We start from the raw sequence: 17968 nt of genomic DNA, 5'->3' as shown, positions 1-17968 counted from the left end.
TTAGGAGCTCTCTATACGTTTATTGTTATTATAACAAAACTCGTGACAAAACAAACAAAAACACGGTCATCACATCCCCGATTGTGCATGATACGTGAAGATCGGTGAAAATAAACCCTGTGTTCTGTTTGAACGCCATGCCAAAAATACGTGACAAGAATATTGAGGTAGCACACTATACTGACTATTGAAATGATATGAACATTTCACTGAAACTAAATGAAATAGCGCTTTCTGCCCATGCGTTCACATTATGGTAGGCGTACTTTCATTACATGAAGTGGAAATCTCAGGGGGTGGTCCCCCCCTCCTCCCTCGTAGGATACGGCCCTGCTTTTGTCCAAAGATAAGGTCGGATGCTTTTGCAAATAATTTAAAATGCAATGAAGTTTCGATGACTTCTACGGAGAACCAGACATAAGAATTCTACATTAATTTCCTTCTTTGCAAGAACACATTTTTATCTTGAAGAAACTTTTTAATCAGCGTTAGAGGCCTCGATTAGATCGGATATTTCAGTGTCCATAAAAATCGATAAGGCCTATCCACAGACATATACATAAATATTCTTATAATATTACCTCATCAAACTCCATTATGCGGAAATATAACAGCAAGTTGGTGTTCTGTTAATAAAGATCTTGCGGACAGACATGTAGATAGACATCCAGGCATTCACACACACGCACGCACGCACGCACACACGCACGCACGCACGCACACACGCACGCACGCACGGATGGACAGACAGACGACCGACTTAATACGAGATAACTAATTTTAAATATATGTTTTTCCATTATACCGCATTTTCAAGGAAACCAGCAAACCGCTTTATTCCTAAGACATTGTCTCCTTGAACTCTTCTTGTTTGATTTCATGTATGAATCTCCACTTTGGGTTTGCCGAAATTACCTTACACGATAAACAATATGTGTTCACTAGAGTAAGAACAAGGTTACATCTGCTATATGACAACGAAAGAGAGAACGTTTCAGGATGCTGTATACTTACCTGTTCATACAAATTCACACAAGAAAAAAAAATGGAACATAATGTTAATCAATAATGGCTGAAGAGTTCGCAAGCCGATCTGTACGTTTTTACGTGTCAGACCTCGTTATATCCAACAACATGCTCAGAGTTATAGAGTAAGGAGGTATATCAATTCCCTCTATTTCAGAAAGGATGATAGCGGGATAGGAGAGGGGTTTGTATTCCTATGGACTGAGGCCTATCATGTCGCGTCTAAACCTAATTATAGACCTAACTGATAGTCTAAATGTGCCTTATAATGCATCGTTTGACATCTAAACCTTTCCTTTTTCTGGGGTAGCACCACAGATCTCCTTACATGGCAGTCGGCTTCAACGACCGCAGCCTATAGCCACACCCTCTGCTTTATATAATCGTTGATCCACCTTTGACCTTTCCATAAAGGTGCTTGACACTACCCATAAGAAGAGACCCTATAACAATGGTTGGCCGATCTCTCCTATACTATAGGTTCTCTAGGGTAGAAGCAATAAAGCCCGTCTCTCAAGTACAAATCATTCAATATGTTATAACAATAGAGTTTAAATACCTCAGTGGGAAAACGATATAGATGAAAATACTTCTACGATAGTGTGTGTGGGCAATATGCGATTTCTTAAAGCAAAGGAAAAAGTCACATGCTAACGAATAAAAAAGAGGTACATTAAAGGTGTGGAAAAGATTATTAAGCGCCAGGACAAAAACGGTTGTATCATCCGCTCAGAACACATTTCTCTTCAACGGAGAGTTTGGTAAACTTCTCGATCCACTGACAAATGGTTAGGACATACCCAAAACCCGGAATAGGAGGTGGACCTATCAAACAAAGAGACGAAGACAATAGAAAAGAGAATGGAATAATTGGCAAGTTAATAAAGTAATCAACTAGTCGTTATACCTTACAGTATTACCTGATAATATGCTAAAATGCTCACCAATGTTGTCCCATATGTGTTACTATGCTACTACACATGCATTAATGTATATTGAAGTTAGATTTTAGTCCCGTTAGGAGTTGTGTTGTACAAATATGATTTACCTTTCTTATCTTAAATCTGTACTTTTGATACTTGAGCTATTTCAAGGGGCAACATTACTGACCTAGTTTAGGAATGTGAAATTGGCCTATTTTTCATGTAGTATATATCTGTTTGGGCAATGCACATTTGTATTTCACAGTAATGCAACAAACTGTAATAGCACTACTCATGAAGAAGTGTATAGAGGGGCTTTAAAGGAGACACAAAGCCAACCCATTTTCTTAAGCTTATATGACAGAGAACTTTGTGAAGAAGAACTCCCCAAGACAGCTAGGAAAAATCTTGCTACATTTGGGAGATATCGTAGTTTAAAAAGCTCTGCCTAATGATTCCGCAATTGCAAAACCCATCTCCATTACAGAAGATGAAATATGTAAGTACATGGGGCACGATGATATGATATTTCGACTTGATCAAGTTTTTAGCCTTGTGTGTGAAGGTACATCAAATCATAATATATCTGTCAAATGGGAAAAGATTTTCCTTAGTAGTTTTGGGGAAGCTGTTCATGAGATTTATGTCTATCACACAGACCAATAAAGATGGTAGAGTTTTTCTCCCCTGTAAGAAAAGGCACCCAAGATAGAGTTTGCAGGGCACGAAAACCAAACCACTTGAGCCACTCTCAACCCCAGTCCCCTTACATGCAGACTACATAACCGTGTGACCGTACGAAAGGGAATATGTATTACTAAAGAAAAACAAAGTCAGATTACTATACACATAATGTCTGTACATCGTCGGCAACCCCAGTCCCCTTACATGCAGACTGTAACCGTGTGACCATGGTGGTATTACGCATGAGGGGTATCGCGAGCCCTTACGAAAGGGAATATATATTACTAAACAAAAACAAAGTCAGATTACTATACACAAAATGTCTGTACATCGTCGGCAAGTGCAAACCGAGATTTGTACTCACCCGTGAATAAATACTTGACACCCTCTTCTATGGTTGTGACACCACATTCTGATCTGGAGCTAGGTGTCTTGAATGTTATGACGTCACCGAGAGTCACAAATTTGTGCCCTTTGAAAACGTTATCTACGACTACCGTATACTCGATCATGTTGTGATTAGTTGGACCTTTCTTCTCCATGACCATTCCTGTAATGGCTGGCAAAAGCGAATGAAACAACAAAGAATAAAGATAAACGAAGAACCCCAGGTAAACAGATAGAAGGGCAAGGTGATATGAGACCATTGTTCGAGGACGTGGGAGGGGGAAAGGAGGGGAAGTGTGTTCTGTTTCAAGAAAAAGTCACTTGAAATTTCTCGAATTTGCAGGTCATCAGCAATGATCGTCTTCAATTATTCTTCATTTGACAATCTCGGTCGGTTACGTTTCTAGCGATAAAATGCCACATATCGGGAGAGGACGGGGGAGGGGAGGGGGTGAGTGTCCAGCAAAAGTTAATCCACGAAGAGAACTGTGGTATTATTTGTAATTGTAGACTTGCAAATTAATTATAATTTTCCATATTATAAAACCAAAAATAAATAAGCAATACACAGGAAGTTACAGGTCATCAGTATAAAGGCAACAAATATGCTATACAGTCAAATAATGGTCACGTCATCCATGTACGAACATAGTATTATGTCGTCTCTTGGTATAATTAATCTGATTGGTCCACTCACATGCACAGTTCTGCTCAAGTGCTTTCTAAAGAATTTTCAGTATTGTCATGCTTTTGGAGACATTACACCAGTGGTCCCCTAACTGGGCTTCATGACCCCCATGGGGTGCGTGAGTCCAGCCCAGGGGGTTCGTGAGACGTTTCTGAAAGTCAAAACTAGAGTACTTTTTGTTGAACTAAAATCTGATATAGCATATAATTTAGTAATGTACAAAAGTCGCACCTATCGACAAACTCTTTTCGCGTTCCGCACGCATATGTTGCCATAGTAGTACCGTACCGTGCATGTGATAAAAAACAGGAGCGTCCGTCTCATCGTGCGTGATGGGTGATCGATGCGTGATACAATTCGTGATCGGATCTTGAAGTTTCCAAATAAATATTTGTTCAACTCTTGTTTTTTTCATTACAATATTACACTATGAATTAACCTGATCTTTTACGAAGCACTATTATGCGTATTATTTATAAAGTAAAACATGCATTACACTAATGATATTTTTTTTACTCACCGTAATATGCATCGCAGTATAGTTCTTCTCGTGGTGCAATATGGGGATTTACCCTACAGAAGCAGCCTAAACATGACGGCGACGCAATGAGAATTATACTAACGATTACGAAAAGTGGATTCGACATTTTCAGATCTGAAAATACAGAAACAGAAGTAAGGAATTGTATGTTTGTATTTTAGATCCTCCTGCAAGCAGGAACTCGCAAAGAAGCCATCATTGGCTTATCAAAGCCGCAAGCTGACTGAAGTCGGTCTCTTAGATTCATATTTTAACGCCCATGATTATGAATTGTCAATTGTAAACAACTCTGTAACTGAACGACATACATTAATCTTGGAGTGACTCGAACTCGGGACCTTATGATTGAAAGGCACCGGCGTTAACCACTGAGCTTACACTCCCTAACACTCCCTAACACTCCCTAAACACTCCTAAAATGTACTACAATTAAAAGAGTATTGCAAAACCTTATTTTTACCTGTAAATTTTACCTGTATATAATGGGCCTTTGTCCAAAGGCTGTGAACATTCCTTCCTTGATATGATAGGATGCTTTGCAAATAATTTAGAATGCAATGAAGTTCAATAACTTCCACGGAAACCCCAAAATAAGAATTCTACCTTTATTTGCTTCTTCAACCCACATTCTTATCTTAAAGAGACGTTTGAATCAGCCAAGAGGCCTCGATCAAATGGGATACGAAAATCGATAAGGCCTATCTACGAATGCATAAACATATAATGCTTATTATTTTACCTCATAAAATGCGGAAATATACCATCAACTTGGTGTTCTATTAATAAAGAACTTGCAAAATATAAAAAAAAAACATGCAGAAAGACAGACAGACATACACACATTTGGAAGGACCGCAAGCCATTTCCTCCTTCTAATAAAAAATAAATACAATAATATTCAGCAGTTATTTTTGGGACGCTTTAAGCGACCAGAAATGTGGGAGAAACTAAATTTTAGAGAGTCATTTCAGATGGGAAAACGGTAAGTTGCTCTTGGGTGAAAAACCGACCTTACTATATATGACCCGGCCGGGAATCGAACCCCGAACCTCCCGATTGCTAAGCCTCATTGCCTCAAATGCCACCGCATTTATCCACTCGGCCACAGCACCGGTTTTAGTATACAAGATAATTCATTGGTTTTGCTATAATGTCACATGGCTATGATCCAAGAAACCAGCAAATCACTTTCGTCAAACGACATAGCCTGCCTTCTTGTTTGATTTCATACACGACCTTTGTTTTACAATATTATACCTTTCACCATTTGTGTAAAAGTGAGTTGGCCTGACGTTTCGATCCTAGCAGGATTTTCTTCGAAGGCTGAATGACAAGTAACAGTAACAGAAGGGGCAAAAACACGCACAGAATACAGACAGGTTAATGAGCATGGTGAACACAAAGAGATAGATGTAATAATAGTAATAAGCAATATATGTCCACTGGAGTAGGACCAAGGTTAGATCTGCGATATCACTTCGAAGAAGAGAAGAGTTTAGGACAGTGGCGTAGCCAGGATTTTTTCAGTGGGAGGGGGGGGGGCGCTGGGGGGGGGCTTGAACATTTCCTGGGGGGCTTGACCATTTTCTTGTTACTATCTAAGCGGAGCGCCACCATGAGTTGGCGCGCAGCGTACCGAAAATGTTTAACTAAAAAGGCCTCCTAGATCGTTGGAAATGACACTTCCCAGGCCTTCTAAGCTGCTCTAAAGTTTTCTCAACATCCTTTATTTTGAGATCCCATGTTTTGATATGGTCATCAAATAGTTTAGTGAAATAAAAAAAAATAAAACAATCTGGTAAGTTACTTTGAAATATCATGACATATCTTTTGTGAGTTTGACACCGGCATTGACATTTTTCGACAAATCTGCAAATTGCGCGTGGAAAATAAAAAAAGATTGACTAGGCTTTCAGCCAAGTAACATACTGAAATGACCGAACTATATGTCAAACTGACATCAAAGATTGCGTCTGAAATATCATTAGGGTGATAGACTGATTGGCCGGCAGTGGCGGAGCTAGGGGTATTGGTCAGGGGGGCGAGAATGGCCTGTAGGGGCGCTTTCGACACTATCTAAGCGGAGCGCCACCACAGGTTGGCGCGGAGCGTACAGAATTTTTTTGAGTAAAGATATTCCCTAGATCGCCGGAAATGACCCTTTCCGGGCCTTGCTAATTTGCAGATAAACGAAGAATAAATATGTGTCATCGCCAATTGTGACAAGTCGGAAGTTTATATGGGTGTTGAAAGTAAATGCGCTTCATCACAATCCCTGTTGTATCTTTGTGAGTGCTCATGTTTTCGAAAAAAATAGATCGAAAACCCTGTACAGTTCTTGGAAAGAGTTTCGTGCAACAGAATTAAGTGCCGATAAATTAAATACCGCCGTACGTTAGAGCATTTTGTCAGTAAACTACACCAACAAAATGTGACAAATGTCGATAGGTAGATGAGAGTGCAATAAAAAAGTCAATAATCGCGAATAAGTAAAAAGTGCTAAAAAGCTGAAAAGGGCGCCAGCAGTCCATTTGAGTCCGTCGGGGGGGGGGGGGGGAGGGGGCATCCGCTCCCCTGACTGTTTGTACGCTCCGCCACTGTTGGCCGGCAGTTCTCAGCGATAGTGTTGTCTCCTTTCTTGAAAATTTGTTTTTTTAGCGGTTTTAAGAGCATCATGGTACGTCCCAGAAGTGAAAACCCGATTGAAAATGTAACAGGGTATCGAGGCAATGACGCGAGCAATGATGTGAGAAACATGTGTATGATGTCAGCATTTTTTACCTTTTAACATCTTCTTTGGCACCTGGAAACCACCTTTCTATAAGGGTATAGTATTGCTCACTAGCTTATTTGATCAGTTAATGTGTACTGGTTACAAGATACTGATTGGCTGTTTGTATTAGTATTTATTTGTATGTTAGGGATTATGGATATTTTAAAAAAGAGTGACAAAGGCAAAGTTTGCCCGAACAGTCGAACACACAGATTCAGTAGTAAATATTATGTGTTTTGTAGTCTTGTAGAGCAGGAATTATATTATTCGACGGTCGTTAACATGCGTTTTCAGTACAGTGCGACTACTGTAGACTTCTCGGCCTATGCGCTATGTCACGTCAGGTTTTTCAGCAACTATAGCCTACTGCCGGTCAGCGGCCGAAGGGTCGTTCATGAGTGGTCATCATGGAGATTCGAGACCATTCAGACCAATGATATATTTTTCGCACATGTAATTTTTTTCCGACATCCAAAATCCCAGTGGGGGGGGGCGACTGGAGGGGCGACAAGTTTCATGGGGGGGGGGGCTGTCGCCCCCACGCCCCCCGTAGCTACGCCACTGGTTTAGGAGTATGCTTGCCTGTTTATATAATAAACTGATACTAACAATAAATGACTGCGATGGGTATAAAACCCACGGAAGCCGGTTTGTATACATATAGGTTAGCGAGTTGATTTCGAAACTTTTCGACCCGCGCTTTTCTTGATCTTTCAAATGTCTACAGAACACTGTATCAAATCAATCGATCCCGAGGAAGAGTAGCAGAGCCGAGCGGCAGGGTTAGGGGGGGGGGGAGGTGGGGGAACGGAGACTCCTAGAAAATGCATGAAATTAAGCATAAAGAAACCAGACCGTAAGCGGATGATAGCTACTCGTATCAACCATTTGAGAGAAATAAACCCGGCTTTACCTGGACTTTAATAACCTAAACCAACGTTGAATTTTAGCTGGTCGTTCAAAACATGAAATTAATTTCCATTTTTCATTTGCGGTTGTTAGTATTTGTTTGAGCTATTTACACCATTGAAGACACAAACACATCTAATTGCACAACCAGCGCCATGCAGCCTTCCCACCATATGGCTTCGTTTGGTTTCCCAGCGTTGAAGGGTGACCTTAAAGGCACAAAGTAAATTTTGATACGAAGTATAAGACCTTCAAACATATATATATACATATATATATATATATATATATATATATATATATATATATATATATATATATATATATATATATATATATATATTAATATTTTCCGGTATTTTCATGTCTTTGTACATTCCAAAACTGACTATATATATATATATAGTCAGTTTTGGAATGTACAAAGACATGAAAATACCGGAAAATATTAATGAGGAGTGAAATGATAACATATAAGGATTATATTGTCATTAAATGTCAAATGTGAACATCTGTTTAACGACGCGTTAGTTATTGTTTCATGTCAAAGTGTTGCCATGAGCAATAACAACGCAATCTGTCGTATGTAGAAACATGATCATTTCGTTGTTTTCATCGCCGTCTATCGTGGATGAATATAGACTCAGAGCAGGTAAGTAATAAAAACCCTAAAAAACCTAAAGATTTTTCTCACGTTGTAATGTAGGTTGCCATAGGAGACTATTTTGGACGCTTCTGTAGCTATATGTAGTGACACGAGAGTTTACGTCTTGCACAGTGTCCAACTGAATGTAAAGATTATAACTTATCTCTAAATCTCTTGCAAAATATCTCTACATCGATTTAGCAACAAGAAGCAGATGCTTGAAATGATTGGTGCTTCCTGATCACTGTCGTATTGTATATCGTGTATATAGATTATACTCTGAGGTTTCATGCTTGGATTCTATTCTCATACTTTGAAGTACGTGCAGTACCTCAATATTCTTATACTTGAAACGTTGTGGCACTGATAAAGGGGCTAACAATTGAACTGATAGACCTACATAAAACACATAGACGTAATAAATATATTTATGAACCTTACTTTCACATTGGACTGCTATGCAACTGTTCACACAGGGTCAATCTTAGGAGCTCTCTATACGTTTATTGTTATTATAACAAAACTCGTGACAAAACAAACAAATACACGGTCATCACACCCCCGATTGTGCATGATACGTGAAGATCGGTGAAAATAAACCCTGTGTTCTGTTTGAACGCCATGCCAAAAATACGTGACAAGAATATTGAGGTAGCACACTATACTGACTATTGAAATGATATGAACATTTCACTGAAACTAAATGAAATAGCGCTTTCTGCCCATGCGTTCACATTATGGTAGGCGTACTTTCATTGGTACATGAAGTGGAAATATCAGGGGGTGGTCCCCCCCCTCCTCCCTCGTAGGATACGGCCCTCTTTTTGTCCAAAGATAAGGTCGGATGCTTTTGCAAATTGTTTAAAATGCAATGAAGTTTCGATGACTTCTACGGAGAACCAGACATAAGAATTCTATACCTTTATTTCCTCTTTGCAAGAACACATTCTTATCTTGAAGAAACTTTTTAATCAGCTTAGAGACCTCTATCAGATTGGATATTTCTGTGTCCATAAAAATCGATATGGCCTATCCACAGACATATACACAAAAATTCTGATAATATTACCTCATCAAACTCCATTATGCGGAAATATAACAGCAAGTTGGTTTTCTGTTAATAAAGATCTTGCGGACAGACATGTAGATAGACATCCAGACATTCATACACAGGCACGCACGCACGGATGGACAGACAGACGACATACTTAAAATACGAGATAATTAATGTTAATGTTTTTCCATTATACCACATACATAGGTATACGTCACATGCTAACGAATAAAAAGAGGTACATTAAAGGTGTGGAAAAGATTATTAAGCGCCAGGACAAAAACGGTTGTACTCTCCTCTCAGTCCGTCTTTCTCCTCAACGGAGAGTTTGGTAAACTTCTCGATCCACTGACAAATGGTTAGGCCATACCCAAAACCTGGAATAGGAGGTGGACCTATCAAACAAAGAGACGAAGACAAAATAAAAGAGAATGGAATAATTGGCAAGTTAATAAAGTAATCAACTAGTCGTTATACCTTACAGTATTACCTGATAATATGCTAAAATGCTCACCAATGTTGTCCCATATGTGTTACTATGCTACTACACATGCATTAATGTATATTGAAGTTAGATTTTAGTCCCGTTAGGAGTTGTGTTGTACAAATATGATTTACCTTTCTTATCTTAAATCTGTACTTTTGATACTTGAGCTATTTCAAGGGGCAACATTACTGACCTAGTTTAGGAATGTGAAATTGGCCTATTTTTCATGTAGTATATATCTGTTTGGGCAATGCACATTTGTATTTCACAGTAATGCAACAAACTGTAATAGCACTACTCATGAAGAAGTGTAGAGGGGCTTTAAAGGAGACACAAAGCCAACCCATTTTCTTAAGCTTATATGACAGAGAACTTTGTGAAGAAGAACTCCCCAAGACAGCTAGGAAAAATCTTGCTACATTTGGGAGATATCGTAGTTTAAAAAGCTCTGCCTATAGATTCCGCAATTGCAAAACCCATCTCCATTACAGAAAATGAAATATATAAGTACATGGGGCACGATGATATGATATTTCAACTTGATCAAGTCTTTAGCCTTGTGTTTGAATGTACATGGAATTCCTGATATATCTGTCAAACGGTGAAAGATTTTGCTTATTAGTTTTGGGGAAGTTGTTCATGAGATTTATGTCTATCACACAGACCAATAAAGATGGTAGGGTTTGACTCCCCTGTAAGAAAAGGCACCCAAGATAGAGTCTGCAGGGCACGAAAACCAAACCACTTGAGCCACTCTTAACTCCAGTCTGATCTCAACACCAGTCCGATCTTACTATAGATGCTATATACAGGTTTATAGCCTATGATACGAAAGTGCATGAATGAAGATACTTGTAAGAAAGTCACCCAAGATAGAACCTGGGCACGAAAACCAAACAACTTGAGCCACTATTAACTCCAGTCTCCTTACACCGATACTGTAACCGTGTGACCATGACGGTCTTACGCATGAGGTTTCGTGAGTCCCTATACAAAAGGGAATATTTTTTACTAAACAAAAACAATATCAGATTACTATGCACACAATGTATGTACATCGTCGGCAACCCCAGTCCCCGTACATGGAGACTATAACCGTGTGACCATAGTGGTCTTACGCATGAGGTATCGCGAGTGCCTATACAAAAGGCATATATATTACTTAACAAAAACAATATCATATTACTAAGCATACAATGTATTTACATCGTCGGCAAGTGCAAACCGAGATTTGTACTCACCCATAAATAAATACTTGACACCCTCTTCTATGGTTGTGACACCACAGTGTGTACTGGAGCTAGGTGTCTTGAATGTTATGACGTCACCGAGAGCCATAAATTTGTGCCCTTTGAAAACGTTATCTACGACTACCGTATACTCAATCATGTGATTAGTTGGACCTTTCTTCTCCACGACCATTCCTTTAATGGCTGGCAGAAACAAGTAAACAATAAAGAATAAAGATTTAACGAAGAACCCCAGGTAAACAGACCGATGGGCAATGTGATATGAGACCATGGTTTGAGGGCGTGGGAGGGGGAATGAAGGGGAAGTGTGTTCTGTTCCAGGAAACAATCACTTGAAATTTCTCGAATTGTCAGGTCATCAGCAATGATCGTCTTCAATTATTCTTAATTTTACAATCTCTGTCGGTTCGTTTCTAGCGATAAAATGCCACATAGCGTGAGGGGAGGGGAAGGGGGAGGGGGAGGGGTGAGTGTCCAGCAAAAGTTAAACCACGAAGAGAACTGTGGTATTATTTGTCTTTGTAGACCTACGAATTAATTATAATTTTCCATATTATAAAACCAAACATAAATAAGCAATACACAGGAAGTTACAGGTCATCAGTATAAAGGCAACAAATATGCTATACAGCCCAATAATGGTCACGTCATCCATGTACAAACATACTCACGACTCACTCATAGTATGCTGTCGTCTCTTGGTATAATTAATCTGATTGGTCCACTCACACAGTTCTGCTCAAGTGCTTTTGATACTTTTTTAAAGTATTTACGATATTCTCAGCTTTTGGAGACATTACACTAATGATTTTTTTTTTACTCACCGTAATATGCATCGCAGTATAGTTCTTCTCGTGGTGTAGTATAGGGATTTACCGTGCACAAGCAGCCCAAACATGACGGCGACGCAACGAGAATTATACTAACGATTACGAAAAGTGGATTCGACATTTCAGATCTGAAAATACAGAAACAGAAGTGTTACAATTAAAAGGGTATTGCAAAACCTTCTATTTCAACTGTATGTAATGGACAGCCTAACACTAAAAGTGTTTATTGCAAAAGTCCTTTTGAATGAGGACAACAATTTCTTTAACCGTTTTTTGTTCTCTCGGAAGGGAGGCGAGCAGGGGGTTGGGGAGGTAGTATAATGGATGGGGAAGCGACACGGGTCCGGAGAACATTGGTTGGTGGGTGAGGGGGGGGGGGTGTAAGAGAAGGGAAGTGTTCGGAAGCGTGGGAAATTGAGGAGACGGACAAGTGGAGGAAATGGAATGAGGAGGCGAAGGAGACGGATATTGGAAGTACATGAGAGGCGTTTATAAGAATAATGACGTTATTATGTTACGCGATACTGGAAAGGAGACGAATAGCAAAGGGTCCGGAAGGGGGGGGGGGGTAGAGAAGGTGCAGAACAATGCGAGAGGTGGAAGAGGAGGGGAAGGGAAAGCAATGGGATGGATAATTTTAAACACCTCTTCGCGAATGTTTTAATGGTCAGATGGTTCATAATTTGGTTTCAACTCTGAATGGTATTGGCAATTGACATTTGACTTAGACTTGATTCAGTACCACTGAAACACAGCTGACGGCCACGTTGTCATTTGTTATAATGATTTTATGATAATTTAGTAGACATTATACCCTGTGAATGTCAGGGAAGATCGCAAGTGTGGGGCGGATGTTGTGGGATGAGGTTGATCTGGGGAAACCAAAAGCGGTTGACACCCCTTCCATGATCAGATCAGAGGATTTTTCACTGATTCTCTTAATAGGAAGTGGAAATCTCAGGGGGTAGCTCCCCCCCCCCCCCTCTCGCACTCTCAGAGGTTACGGCCCTGCCTTTTTCCAAAGGCGGTGAACATTCCTTCTTTATAAGATCGGATGCTTTTGTAAATAATTTAAAATGCAATGAAGTTTCGATGACTTCTACGGAGAACCAGAAATAAGAATTCTACCTTTATTTGCTTCTTTGCAAGAACACATTCTTATCTTGAAGAAACTTTTTAATCAGCTTAGAGGCCTCGATCAGATGGGACATTTCTGTGTCCACAAAAATCGATAAGGCCTATCCACGAATGCATAAACATATAATGCTTATTATTTTACCTCATGAAATGTGGAAATATACCACCACGTTGGTGTTCTATTAATAAAGAACTTGCAAAACAAACATGCAGAAAGACATACAGACAGACAGGCACACACACGAATGGAAGGACCGCTAGCCATTTCCTACTTATAATAATAAAAATAAAATAATACCAAATAAATAAAATGATCAGCAGCAGCAGTTATTTTTACGAAGCTTAAGCGACCACAAATGTAAAAGAAATCTGCAAGGACTTATGGATTACGACTTTCATGTCGGGTGGCTTCCAATTCAACATTTTAACTCAAATTTTGAATCTTTTCAATTTTGAATTGCTCTTGGTCGAAAAACCCACCTTGTTATATATGACCGGTCGGGCATAAAACCCGAACCTCCCGATTGATGAAAAAAATTGAATAATAAAAACATCTTAATAAAGCAAGATAGTTAATTAAACTTTAGAATCTCGAGAACAAAATTAGAATTCTCTAAACTGCTAATTCCATTAAAGATATTAATTTCAAAAGTCGTTCTCAGTCTTTCAAAGTAATCTCGATTTTTATCCATTTTGGACAAATTATTATTATTACTATTATAATTATTAGTATTATGTGTATGCAGATTTATCAAACGATGCATTTGTAAATGTGGTTACCCAATTATGTTTGAAGTACAGTATTTTCAAAAACTGTGTGAAAGTTCTGTAAAACATCATAGATTTCAAAAATTAATAAAGAATTGCCCGCGAAACTGAAACAAACAACTTATAATAACTATATATTTCAGAATAGGGAAGTAACACTATAACACCGCAGGATGAAATCAATTATGCAGGACAGCCCGTGTACGGCACATTAGTCCTAACTGTAGCTTATACATAGTCTTCACTCGTAATATAATTACCATATGTACTATACGACCCTAAGATATTTACTTCGAAAAACAACATTTCTCGTCGAATAATATTTGTCATCTCTTTTTGAGCGGAAAATCTACAGTTCACAACGAAGTGCCGCCTTCATTGTACTTGGTGGGGTGGGGGGGGGGGTGATAGCTACTGGTATCAACCATTTGAGAGAAATTAAACCTGACTTAACCTGGACTTTAATAACCTAAACCAACCGTTGAATTTTAGCTTGTCGCTCAAAGCATGAAATTAATCTCCATTTTGCATGTTCGGTTGTTAGAATTTGTTTCGGAGGTATTTACACCGTTGTAGAGACAAACTAATCTATTTGCACAGTCAGTGCCATGCAGCCTTCCCTCCATATGGCTTAGGTTGGTTTCCCAGTGTTGAAGGGTGACCTAAAATGTACAAACTAATTTTTGATACGCTGTTAGACTTTCAAACATATATATATATATATATATATATATATATATATATATATATATATATATATATATATATATATATATATATATATATATATATATATATATATATATATATATATATTTATATATATATATATTGTTATCAGTTCCGGTTTAGCTTATACTTTTTTGAGAACAGGCCCGGGTTCGAATCCCGGAGGATCCTGGCAATATTTCCACTGTTCTGGATTTCCAACTCATTAAAACTTCAAATATATATGTATATATATGTACACCTCAGGGAAGTGTATGGTATAGTTGTATATTTGATACTGCTTACCTTTTACTGGATCCAACTTGCAGATCAACCAGCAGAAAGTGATATAGCTCCAAATAGGCGAATGAAATTTTAGATATGGTTGCTCGGTATTTATTACATCTTTTCACAACTAAAAACAAAGTCATGACGTCACGTCAGCAGTGTTTCTGCCCACGTATGTCTTAACTTATTCAAGCATGATCTGTAGCTGTTAGAGCGGAAAGCGAACGCCTGTACTATTAGCACCCGCTTTTGCTTTGAAATGTTACTGGATAGAAGAATGTAGATTTGATCCCGTTGATCAGCCAACCGAGAATGTTGTATTTTCTTTCAACTCCGAAAACAGTTCGTTGTAAATAATTCCATTGGTCAGTCGTCAATCACAAACTGCTGTGGCCGTGTCGAAAAAAAGGCGATGACATTTGAAGTAACGAGGCTCTTGCGGGCTTCTCCCACCAGGGAGTTCCACAACAACTCCCTGCTCCCACATTCGTGGTCTCTTAAGCGTCGTAAAAATAACTGCCTGATTATCATAATCAGTATTATTATTATTAAAATATGTGAGATATCTGACGACTTATGATCAGAAATCTCCTCAACCGAAGAGATTTAAATTAAATTTGCTAATTATTTCATAACATATAATACAATTAGAAAATTGGTGTCCAGGGCTGTCACAATCGACTTAACAAACGGTTAAATTAACTTTGGGCAACAAGTCAAAAGAGATGAGATACGATCATGGTTGGCCAAAGAGGACAAAATTATCGACTAAACGATGGATAAATTCGAAAGTATGGAAACCTTGATTGGATCCAATTGTACGATAAAACTCAGCCAATCACATTGCCGCACATCGGAGGTGTATTACTCCTGTACCAGTTAGCTGCATTTGTAATACCAATAGAATATGGTACATATCCACACCTGCTACGAAGGTTACCAATCACAGAGAGTATTCACATGGACGGACTATGTACTTCGATTGTACGGTAACTGGGTACCATGAATTCCAAACAATAATCCAATAAAACATTTGATTTAATGGTACCATAAATTCTGAATAATCGCTTCAAATTAAAAAAAAAATCGAGCTATAAATCGATTAAAGTGTCCATTTATTTGGATTTATGCTCTAATTTACCAGACAAGTTTGACCTCTGTCACCAACCATACACGACGGAACAATCATAATTAGTGCTTGCACGGGGTATCCGGGTACCCGGGTACGCGCCCGACGCGATAGTAACAGGTTCCTAATTTATTACCCGAATCCTACGCAAAGAGTGTGTGTGTTTTTTTTTTGGCAAACCGACGGTTAGGCAGATTTCCCATTGACTTAGTGTGATGTTAGGCTACCATGTGGTCGAAGATAACAGCAATAACGAAGGTACCCGCCCGACGCGATACTACTCGGTTCCTAATTTATTACCCGAATCCTAAGCAAAGTGTGATTTTTTGTTTTTTTGTTTTGCAAGCCGATGGTTAGGCAGATTTCCAATTGACTTAGTGTGGTGTTAGGCTACCATGTGGTCGAAGATAACACCAATAACGAAAGTTTTCCATGGATATCTTATAACTGCGTCACAATTTCAGCTAATAAACAGATGGTTATATATATATATATATATATATATTTATATATATATATATATATATCTATATATATATATATATACATATATATATATATATATGATAAAACTAACTGATTTATATATTTACGAGTGACCCGCTTAACTGTCTCCTTACAACATTAGCACCTCATTCTACCGTGTCTAGTATGCCCTGGTAATCTTTAACACTGTGCACCCGGACCTATCCGGTCAATGCCCTTCCTTCTCATTCTACCATCCAAAGTGTTTACTCATGCGTTTTCGTAGTGGATTCAAATCTTTCGAGAACTGCCCGGATTTCATATATATATATATATATATATATATATATATATATATATATATATATATATATATATATATACATATATATATATATATATATAGTCAGTTTTGGAATGTGCAAAGACATGAAAATACCGGAAAATATTAATGAGGAGTGAAATGATAACATATAAGGATTATATTGTCATTAAATGTCAAATGTGAACATCTGTTTAACGACACATTAGTTATTGTTTCATGTCAAAGTGTTGCCACGAGCAATAACAACGCAATATGTCGTATGTAGAAACATGATCATTTCGTTGTTTTCATCGCCGTCTATCGTGGATGAATATAGACTCAGAGCAGGTAAGTAATAAAAACCCTAAAAAACCTAAAGATGTTTGTCACGTTGTGATGTAGGTTGCCATAGGAGACTAGTTTGGACCCTTCTGTAGCTATATGTAGTGACACGAGAGTTTACTTCTTGCACAGTTTCCAAAATGTAAAGATTATAACTTATCTTTAAATCTCTTGCAAAATATCTCTATATCAATTTAGCAACAAGAAGCAGATGCTTGAAATGTTTGTACTTCCTGATCACTGTCGTATTTTACTGGCATCATGTTAGATTCTTTCGGATGCATGGGTAAGGAGGGTGGGGGGAAGGGTAAGTGGGTGATAATAGTTTCCAATATTAAGTGGTATGACTTAATATAGTAATGCGGCAAAATACATGCGGTCACCTATACTACTTTACATCTGTGGTTAAGGTGATGGGCTGCCAAACCATTGTGGTCTGCATACGTGGGTTCGAATCCCATCTCCGTCGTCCTTTTGTACGGCTGAACGGTGTACACGATCGGCCCCTATGGTGCAACCGTTACCATGTAAAGTGTTATACAATATTCCTCGTTACTCTGTGGAAGACGTTCTGGTTACGCAACTGTTCATCAGTGCCTTAACATGAAGGGTCTTAAGTTGGTGGAAGC

General features: G+C 38.5%; 2 protein-coding genes across 3 annotated transcripts; both read right to left on the bottom strand.

The window, feature by feature from the left end:
* On the bottom strand, positions 1 to 5771 carry LOC139961775 (uncharacterized). Of its 2 annotated transcripts, none has more exons than XM_071961265.1 (4): positions 4710 to 5771; positions 4229 to 4363; positions 2998 to 3192; positions 1 to 1851 (listed from the first exon to the last, which is right to left on the bottom strand). In XM_071961265.1, exons 2-4 carry the CDS (start codon positions 4353 to 4355, stop codon positions 1748 to 1750), a joined length of 426 nt encoding a protein of 141 aa, XP_071817366.1. In that variant the 5' UTR covers positions 4356 to 4363; positions 4710 to 5771; the 3' UTR covers positions 1 to 1747. The 2 variants fall into 2 exon arrangements, with proteins under 2 accessions (XP_071817366.1, XP_071817365.1); XM_071961264.1 differs by having other exon boundaries at positions 4723 to 5770.
* Positions 5772 to 9791: 4020 nt separating this feature from the next.
* Positions 9792 to 15483, bottom strand: LOC139961774 (metalloproteinase inhibitor 3-like). Its single transcript, XM_071961262.1, has 4 exons — positions 15118 to 15483; positions 12193 to 12326; positions 11360 to 11551; positions 9792 to 10026 (listed from the first exon to the last, which is right to left on the bottom strand). The coding sequence occupies exons 1-4, from the start codon at positions 15240 to 15242 to the stop codon at positions 9896 to 9898; spliced, it is 582 nt and encodes a 193-aa protein (XP_071817363.1). The 5' UTR covers positions 15243 to 15483; the 3' UTR covers positions 9792 to 9895.
* Between the last annotated feature and the right edge of the window lie 2485 nt (positions 15484 to 17968).

This window comes from Apostichopus japonicus, chromosome 20 (genome assembly GCF_037975245.1).
Source record: "Apostichopus japonicus isolate 1M-3 chromosome 20, ASM3797524v1, whole genome shotgun sequence".
NCBI classification, from domain to species: Eukaryota; Metazoa; Echinodermata; class Holothuroidea; order Aspidochirotida; family Stichopodidae; genus Apostichopus; species Apostichopus japonicus.
Note: the sequence above shows the minus strand (reverse complement) of the source record. Positions and strands in the feature narration are given on the sequence as shown.

Excerpts from the sequence above, each read along its gene's own strand:
- LOC139961775 (XM_071961265.1), bottom strand. The coding sequence starts at position 4,355 with ATGTCGAATCCACTTTTCGTAATCGTTAGTATAATTCTCATTGCGTCG. Across the intron at positions 3,193-4,228 it reads ATACTGCGATGCATATTACG|CCATTACAGGAATGGTCATG; the intron begins GTGAGTAAAAAA and ends CGCTTTTGCCAG. Across the intron at positions 1,852-2,997 it reads TGTCAAGTATTTATTCACGG|GTCCACCTCCTATTCCGGGT; the intron begins GTGAGTACAAAT and ends TTTGTTTGATAG.
- LOC139961774 (XM_071961262.1), bottom strand. The coding sequence starts at position 15,242 with ATGACTTTGTTTTTAGTTGTGAAAAGATGTAATAAATACCGAGCAACC. Across the intron at positions 12,327-15,117 it reads CAAGTTGGATCCAGTAAAAG|ATCTGAAATGTCGAATCCAC; the intron begins GTAAGCAGTATC and ends CTGTATTTTCAG. Across the intron at positions 10,027-11,359 it reads TGTCAAGTATTTATTTATGG|GTCCACCTCCTATTCCAGGT; the intron begins GTGAGTACAAAT and ends TTTGTTTGATAG.